The sequence below is a fragment of the Sturnira hondurensis genome, unplaced genomic scaffold (assembly GCF_014824575.4).
Source record: "Sturnira hondurensis isolate 20B ecotype Veracruz unplaced genomic scaffold, ASM1482457v3 Scaffold0004152, whole genome shotgun sequence".
NCBI classification, from domain to species: domain Eukaryota; kingdom Metazoa; phylum Chordata; class Mammalia; order Chiroptera; family Phyllostomidae; genus Sturnira; species Sturnira hondurensis.
The window spans coordinates 7066316-7075784 of record NW_028076783.1 but is presented as its reverse complement, the minus strand read 5'-3'; the positions used below and the strand labels follow the sequence as shown (position 1 = coordinate 7075784).

Genomic DNA, 9469 nt, shown 5'->3' with positions numbered 1-9469 from the left:
AATGACAGCACAATACAGACTCCTTACTTTGGATCCTAGACAGACTTTGGAGAAAAAAATGTTATGAAAAACAGGGATAACTGAAGAGACTGAACAGACTAGACTACAAACCTGTCAATATTAAAATACTCTGATTTGGCAACTGTAGTATCCACACTAAAAATATTAGGTGTAATGGGGCAAGACCTATAATATATTCTCAAATGGTTAAGGGGAGCCACTTGCAACTTGCTTTTAGTATCGAAATACAAAGTGACAAGAAGAAAAAGCTTAAAAGTAACTTGTAAACCAAAAAGGACTGTTAACACACAATCACTCTAAGGATATTGACTGTTTGCCAAGATGACCTGGTATAAAGCTCTTGCTTGTCTCATTGAAGTTTGATCCATGATATTATTTGGTAGATTAACGGGCAATTTGTTTCATCAGAGACAAAAGCTTTCATCTTAGCTAGAAGTTACAACCTACAGTAACATTTTAAACGGCATCAAAAGAAATGTAAATAAATAGAAACACCTGAATTCTGTTACTGGCAAAGAATCTTGAGGGTAAATGAAAGTAGTTCCACCTAGCTGCTTGATTTCATCTGAACAGGAAATTTCTTACAACTTCCCCCAGATAAAATACATACATACATAGATGCAACTCCCCTTAAAATCCAACCAGATTCTTGTCACCTTTAGAAAGTTGATACTTCAGTATTTTTCACAAGTTTGTCAGAATAAGGCGTACTCTGCAAATTCCACTGTCCTTTTGTTACTAATGAATGAATAAGCCAACCCCCTCCCACAGGTTTTGTCCATGTTCAAATATACTCCAAACCATCTCTCCTACAATTGCTTACACAGGTTCCCAGCCCCCAACCTATTCCTTAATTCTCTGTGATCCTTCCAAAGGGCACTTCCAATTTTGCCCACCCCTTTAACGGCTCTGCAGCTATTTTGTTCTCTACCTGCCACTCTCAGTCCTGCTGTGCTCCGTCTAATATATCTGGCTTGAATTCTAACCTAGTCTTTCCAGGACCGAGTTGGCTGTCCCTGCTAGGTGCTCCCAAAGAACCCACGTGTCTTTAGATGGTACGTTGTGATGCCCAAGTGGCTCAAGTTCATTTCTTCAACTTCTCTGCATATATTTATTTACCTATGAAAAATACATGTTTGGAGTGATAAATATCTAGGTAAAACATAAAGCCCTGAATTTAAATATCCAATAAATAACAAATTAGTATTATTACATTTCTTCACATACTGAATTCTAGCCACTGTAGGTCCACAGGCTCAATCAAAACAATGCATTTGACTAATGTGAAATGTGTCTTAAGTTACTCTACTAGCTGTTGTTGCTCAACCTTTTCATTAGTTTGGCATGTATCCTCAAAAGTGGCCCAATAGCTCATTTCAGAAAACAAGTCATTTTACTATGTATTGATTAAATACAGAATGTATAGCCTGATGAGAAACTTACACTTGATTCACCACCTCTGGTCTTATCAGATGAAAGGGAGACTGAGTTTTTCATTATTAAACATATTCTGAGGAGGACGCAGGAAAATTGGGAAGGACAGGGGGAAATCCTCAAACTGTGAGCAACAGTAAGGACTAAAGAAAGTAGTCTCACTTTTAAAGGGAACAGCGCTTCAGAGATACTGAAGTTCTTGTACCTGTTTTCAGCAATCTACCTCATACAGACCCACTCGCATCTTGGTCCTACGGCCAACCACATGGGGCTCACACACAGGCTCAGAACCAGCCCTGGCAGACTGCTGCAGGCCACCCCTGCGCCGAATTCCCACGGCTCACTCTCATGAAGCTGTAGGGACTTATTCTCAATAGCCCAGCAAACATGGGAAAAACTAGCTCATTGGCTTGGGTTCTAAAATCCTTGTGTTTCTTCTTATAATGAAACTAAGTTTATTATTATAGTATATTCTGCTCAGAGCATTTAATATTAGTGTCGCAAGGACTGGCATAAACAGGAAAATCTCTTACTTTCTGTTGATGAAAACAGTAAAAGCAATGCCTCCGCGCAATTCCATTTGTAGACCTTAGGAGCATAAGCACACTCATATGGGAGGAGATAACCAGTCTCTCCCTTCATATATATTTTTTTTATTTTCTTGTTATACCTTCCCAAAACAGAGACATTCAACAGTAGTTAGAATGGCCATCTCCCAACATTTAAAAAAACTGTACCCCCTCAATGGGTGAACGAAGTGAATAGCAGTAACCTAGAGTTCAGCTGAGTAAGCCACTGTGGAGCCTTAAGTGGTGAGGTCTTCCAATTTCAGAGTGGTGTGTCTTCAACTCGTATCATCATTTTAGTGGAAAAACATAATTTAATTTTGGTGAAATGAGATTCATCTCCCGACAGGATTAGTAAACAGCATTCACTGAATTTCACATTCTTCTCTTGTGAACTGTGAAGAGAATGAATGGTAGCTAGCAGATCAATGGGATCCCAGCTCCAGCTGCAGACGGAATGACGATATACCAGGACAAAACACCTATATTTTGATTTACAAAGCTAACAGCAGTTATAAATCTGCAACTTAATTACAGACCAGCTACACCACACCTTTTCAAATGGCAAAAATACAAAAAAGTTAAGTGTTACAAAAATATTTCAGAAAAAGTGCATAGTCTAAGTGCATAGTAAATAAAAGCACTGAAAAATATCTTGCTAGAGGGAGTTCAGCTTGGAAAAGTTATTACCAAAGCTAAACATTTTTATTTTACACAAACTATACTCAAAAATAGCTTTATGAGACTGATTTCTGGCTAAAAGTATCAAAGGGTTTATTAGTCAAGAAACAAATACCTTAACTGACACAGGTGGTAGGAAAGAAACAAAGCTGCCTGCCCCAAACTCATACTCATCATTTCTGCAGTATGATGGTGCTAAGTATACCCTTTAATGGCAGAATGTAGTCATTGCGGAATTAATTATTGCTAAAGTAGTTTTCAAATAAAAAAAGAAAAAGAAAAATGAAGCTTGACACAATCTGACCAAACAAGTGTCAATTTACAGTTTCAAGGTTATTTTACAAAATACCTACATTTTTACACAATAGGCTCCTGGCAGCATTTCAGACAAAAGTTCTTTTGAATTTATTCTGACATGATATAAATGAATAAATTACAGTATTAAAAAATTGTCAATAACTCTTTCTCTTGGGCCAGAAAAAGAAAAGAGCAGCATACAGGATTGAGGAAGGGAAATGCAGAAAACTCACAGAAATGGGTGGGCTGGGGAGGGTCAGCAATCATGCGGTATGAAGCTCCCCAAAACTGAGAGTCAATCTGCTCAAAGCCAATTTAAAAGAAATTGAAAGGAAAACTCCGCTCTGCAGTTAAACCCTTTAACGCTTTCATTCTTACTCGAAATCAGTCCAGCTGCGGTTAATCTGAGGCTGCAGGAGTCACACCACCAAGCCCTAGCAATTGCAGCACTAGGCGTTTGTGCCTGCAAGTCATTAGAAAAAGAAAAACGAAACAATGCCTTTCTCCTCCAGACAAAAGCAATTTTAAATTAAAAAAAATTTGAGGAAAAGTTAACACTAAACCTAAAATGATTTGCGAAGGAGTATTATGTAACAAATGGCTTGAAGTAGTCTATCAAAAAATTGGGGAGATTTTGATTTGAGTGAATCAGCAAGGCATTTTTTTGTTGTTGTTTAAAAAAAACCTCATTTCCTTACAGAAAGTTTATAGTTTTTAATGAACTTGTAAACAAAAAGCTCCCAATTCAAAATAAAAACAAAATCCCAGATCATATAGATGTTTACAGTGATTACATTTATCTAAGCAACATACATACATGTTCAGTTTTAAGATGTTAACTAATTTTGTGTGACAAATATGTTTTTTAATACCAATAACATTATAGTTAATGCAGAGTCCTAAGAATAATCTAGTAGTCACTAAGTTTTTCTTAAGTCTTCACTTTTAGATGCTGTTATCTCTAGCACAGGTAAGCAGGCAGTCTTTCATATGCTCAAACACTGGAATCTTTGGTTGCTACCATATCAGTTGGCTTGCAAACAAGAAGCCAACCATTTTAAGAATGTTTTAAGTGAACAACTTGCAAACCCCAGGGGTGGATAAACCCTAAGAATACACAATTGTGAGCATTTACAACCATCACAACTGTGGCTGAAGACTGTTCATGCCGTTCTTCTGAAATGAGATCTCAAAGCAGTATAGTTCAAAGTAAAAGATTTTAACAAAAAAAAATTGGCATATGCACAATTTCTCCACCAATTTGTGTGTCAACCATTTAGTTAACTTTTCCACTTGAAAAAATGCAATAGAAAACTGGACACCATGTTTCACTATCTCAGTTAATATTCACAATTAACAGCAGCTACAACTCGGGACCCAGCATCACCAATGCTGCCCAGAGCCAGTTTATACTGAAATTAAGTTCTTTACACCAAGTATATGGTTGTCCACAACCACTGGCTAGTGTACATATGAACTAAAATTTCTAGATTTGGGGAGAAACAAATGCTGCTCCGATCATCTGCACTGCTTCTTCTGTTCCTTGATTCATGCTTAGAAACCTGTTCAAAAAGAAAACAGGAAAAAATGGTTAAAATTCCCAGTTAAAAAAAGTTTAAAATGACACCTAAAATAAGGAAATTGGGTAAAGTGGGCTAACACAATTGTACTACAATTGTGTGTGACTCGGGTGATTTTCATCTATTTGAAAATCACTAGCTCAATTTTTTAAAACAGAAAAACAAGACACTTTTCTGTTCTGGAGACGTTTAGGTAGGAAGGGTATACAGTGAAGTCAGCACACAATGCTCAAGCTGGTGATCACACTACGCCTGTTTCGTTTACTTCAGTATCTTCAGTGCCTAGAACATACTGTATTCGACTGTCAAACTGATGAATAATAGATTGTTCCAGGAAGTGGGAAGTTTAGTTCAATCATACTCTGAGTCAGGGACTTTTTTTGCACATTATTTCTGATACAAATAAGGGAACAATAAATTCTAGTAAGTGTATTCAAGGCGTAATTATCTGAGTTATTCCACCGAACACAAAATTATGACTTTTTACACAGAGACCTTTTTTATATTCTGTAATCTAATTCCAACTTTAAAAATATAGACAATTTTAAAGGAAATTAAAACTGGATTAGCTAAATAGAAATGAACTTTGCCCTGATAAGCACTTGTTTTCAAGTACTGCAATTATTCTTAAATACAAATAAAAAGTTTTCCCAACTACTACTAAATTTGTTTTTTTTTTCTATTATCACAGCTTACACAATTATATAGAATAATTACTAGGCTGAATATCCAAACAGCTTTAAATGGAAATCATCATCACTAATAAACTAAAAAGGAAACACAAGTTACACTGGAGTCAAAATATTAAGAAACTCTTCTGTGTCTTTAGAGGGATAAAAATTATCTAGGTAAGACCTAGACTTCAGACAAAGACCTAGACAAAGACGTCACGACTTCAAAAATTCCTTACTTCCACTGGTTTACATTAAAAAGGTTAGGTTTTGTCATGGATTAGAAAAATGTAAAGAGTTGTTTTTTTTAACTTTATTTACTTCTCAAGCCCTCCCAGCCTCCAAACACTCTCCTCGGCCATAATTAAGACTCTAGCAGGGGTGTCCAACCTTTTGGCATCTCTGGCCCACAGTGGAAGAGGAGGAGTTGTCTGGACATACAGCATGACACACAATCACAAAAAAACCTCATAATGTTATAAGTGAATTTACAATTTTGTGTTAGGCCGTATTAAGAGCCATCTTGGGTGCATGCAGCTCGAGGGCCACAGGCTGGACAGCCCTCGTAGGGCTTCATGCCAAGGCTCGGCTGAATGAAGAATTCAGGTCAATTTACCTGCGGCTAAAGGCAGAGGACACAGACCTCTCTCAGGAAGAACATAAAAATCCCATCAATGCCCTCTCCTCTCCTTCAAGGCACAAATGCCCTTGGTCCACCCCCTTCTGAACTCTTATTGCCCCTCTATTAATAGCTTATTCTAGCCCACTATGATCTCTCACTTCCTTAGAACAAACCACGTTTTTCTCAATAATAAACTACCTCTTTTTTGGTACTTCTCAAACGCTTGTGGACCACCTCCAATGAGCTTTGTGGGATAAATAAAATGCTTCTATAATTCATGTTCATGTATATATCATATGCCCTTTTCCCAAAGACAATACCAAACTTCAAGATTAGGTACAGAATATACCTAGGTTGCCATAGGTGATAAAGCAAAAAGCCAAAAATAAAAGAAGAAAACTTTCTGAAAATGTACTTCACCACAGGGAATATTATCTTATTGATATGCATTATTAAATAGGATTCCTATTTATGTATTAAATAGGAATAGGATAAGCCATAAAAAGAACTTTTAAATCACACCTGAATTGATTTTTAAAAATCTGACTATATTCTGTAATCTAATTCCAACTTTAAAAATATAGACAATTTTAAAGGAAATTAAAACTGGATTAGCTAAATAGAAATGAACTTTACCCTGATAAGCACTTGTTTTCAAGTACTGCAATTATTCTTAAATACAAATAAAAAGTTTTCCCAACTACTACTAAATTTGTTTTTTTTTCTATTATCACAGCTTACACAAATATATAGAATAATTACTAGGCTGAATATCCAAACAGCTTTAAATGGAAATCATCATCACTAATAAACTAAAAAGGAAACACAAGTTACACTGGAGTCAAAATATTAAGAAACTCTTCTGTGTCTTTAGAGGGATAAAAATTATCTAGGTAAGAATTTTATCTGTGCATCTTTTAATCAGATTAAAGAATTCCTAGGTCAACTAATGATTACAATTGTTTACAGACTAGTTAAAGGCCGGCCTAACAATATTCCAGGTAGAATACATCAGTCAAATTCAGATTTAACTCTTCAGATTAGCCAGCGGTAGGCAGGACACTCCATGTAGGGAATCAATGTATCTTCAGTGAATTGTCCTAGGATGTTACTGAAGTTTCTTGAGAAAAAAATCTCAATAGGAGCATCCAGGAGGTTTTCCCATTCAATCTTCAAGTTTTAAGCATTCTCTTCCCCAGTGTGCATTAGAGCTTGCTTTTTATCTTGCACTTCAGGTGGTGTCTCCTGGCTTCTCCAAGTCCAAAAACCCATCTTCACTGCAACAACAGCTAAAATAAGAAGTGGATCCCTTTGTTCCTAAAAGGAGGAGGGGAAAAAAAAGTTAAAAAAAAAAAAGAAAAAAAGAAAAAGAGGCCTGAGGATTATCATGACAAATTCAGGAGTTTAATAGCTACATTTAACTTTCTTTTCAAATCTGCAAAAGAAAAAAGAATGTTTATTTTTATATAACTAATCAGGAGATTCTACCTGTCAATCTGAAAAGTATGTATCTAGGCCTATTTGTAAATTAAATTCAGATGTCCCAGTTTTTAAAAAAATAGAACAAGTTACTTTAATGGGATATTTATGTGGTAACAATAAGGCTTGAAAGTTTATGATGTGCTTTTGAAATGTAGAATTCTTTCACAGTTTAATACATAAACTTTTAAAAAGTAATTTAAATATTTATATTCATCACTATGCAATGCCATTTATATTAACTTTTCCTATTTCACACTTGTGTGTTTTTTTGGTCACATAGGATCAGAATCAATCTGATAGAATTTGAAAGCAGACTGGCAGTATGAAAGTTAAAAAAAGGAAAAAGAAAAAAAAACCTGTAATTCGGAATTCCTTCTTTACACAAAAGTATCAAATTAGGAAAAGATAAAGGAAATAGATTTTATTTTTATCACTACAGAGAAGATAAATTACCATTTAAGTACATCAGGTACACATCATCCCTACACTGCATCAGAAAAACAGACTGGTGATCTTATTTCTTGTCTTTCCTATCACAGAATTGGTTCTGCTATAGATTTCTGAGATTGCCGAATTTTAAAATACCTGTAACAACTGATTCCTTCCCCAACTGGTAGACGGTCTGCATTATACACCACTGAGCCACAGCCATACTGTACTCTTCCTGGGTCTTCTGGACTGCTGTACCATCCAGGAAATCTGATAAGGTGCCAAGTCTGACAGGTCAAGCAAGCCTTGAAGATGTGGGCTTCAGATCACCACAGATCGACTCTTGCACACTCATATTCATTTCCTGTTGGGTAATTTAGTTCTTCTCTCCAGCTTTATTGTCCACAGTGAAAAAAAGCTGACAAAAATTTCAGCAAGCAGATGCAGCTCCCTGGTGCTTCTTTGACAGTGACTGTGTATTCAGAGCAGATCAGTCGCTCCAGATATTTCAAGGTCTTCCCCTGTGATTTGAGTTACGTTGCTAACGTTGCTAAGGGACCAGCCACGTTCCTAGCAGCAATTGGTGAAGTCAGAAAAAGTTAAGCTAGACATAAATGGTAGATGAAGCCCAGCAAATACTGGAAGGTAATTCAAGGAAGACCATGGACATGTGATGGGGAACTATTTCTAATCTTTTGAATGCCAACAATTTGATACCCAGGTATTTATGACAAAACTATGCTTACTAATAATGAAATAGTGAACAGATAAATGGGTTAAGATGATTAGAATAGCAGACTTATGTGAGGATCAACCTTTGGTTTTAGTAGCTTCTGAAATTTTCCCATCTCTGTCCTTAACTAAAGAAATGATGGACTTAATTGGATTATAAATGTCTTAAAAATAGTCCCTTCTTCTTTACTTCTTAAATGCCTCGAAAAGTACTTTTCTAGTAATCATGTATAGTTGAAAATAAAATGAAATTGATCTGGAAGTGTGCCAAATGCAAATATTTTTATTTTTTTAACACATATGAAAATAGTAGTTATAATCATGTGGTACCAGAACACTGAAAACTAGTACAGAACACAGTGGGCATTAGGAGAAATACCTTGTTTCTTTTTTTTATTATTTTAATGGGCTTTGGGATGGAACATTTCAAAAGATAGTTTGAAAAGTAATTAGGGTAGACACCTACTACATATAATAAACCTGTCTTGGCTGAATTAAGTCAGACTTTAAAATGTCTTTGTGGGCATTTTTAGTGAATTGCTAGAGCTTATTATCATAGTTTTCCATGAAGAAACATTAGATACACATTTTTCAAAAATAAAAATCATCAATCAGCCCTGGCTGGTGTGGTTCAGTGGATTGAGTGCTGGCCTGTGAACTGAAAGATTGCTGGTTTGATTCCCAGTTGGAGCACATTCCTGGGTTGCAAGCCAGGTCCCCAGTTGGGTGTGTGTGAGAACCAACTGACCGATAGTTTCTTCCCTCCCCCCTTCTCTAAAAATAAAAAATAAACCCTTAAAAATAAGTAAATAAAAGCAATCACATAAAACATACTACTGAATGCCAGCATTTGGGGGATTTTTCTCCAGTAAGGATATTCCTGTGATACAGACATCTGCTTGCTTAAGATTCATTTAAGAAACTAAATTCTCTGGCCCTGGCTGGTGTGGCTCA

At 36.0% G+C, this 9469-nt stretch overlaps 1 protein-coding gene and 1 long non-coding RNA gene across 5 annotated transcripts in view; one reads left to right on the top strand and one right to left on the bottom strand.

Moving 5' to 3' along the window:
- Positions 1–2086: 2086 nt before the first annotated feature.
- CSNK1A1 (casein kinase 1 alpha 1) overlaps positions 2087–9469 on the bottom strand; it is a 42632-nt gene continuing 35249 nt past the window's right edge. For 2 of the 4 annotated variants that reach the window (XM_037044947.1, XM_037044943.1), the window contains exon 11: positions 2087–4561. In XM_037044947.1, the coding sequence (XP_036900842.1) occupies positions 4554–4561 (8 nt within the window). In that variant the 3' untranslated portion in view covers positions 2087–4553. Of the gene's footprint in view, positions 4562–7044; positions 7190–7938; positions 8354–9469 lie in introns of those variants that run through there. The other 2 variants (XR_005066316.1, XM_037044942.1) reach the window with 2 other exon arrangements.
- On the top strand, positions 5277–7005 carry LOC118986169 (uncharacterized). Its single transcript, XR_005066317.1, has 2 exons — positions 5277–5427; positions 6766–7005. It is a non-coding gene; the product is annotated as an uncharacterized LOC118986169 (long non-coding RNA).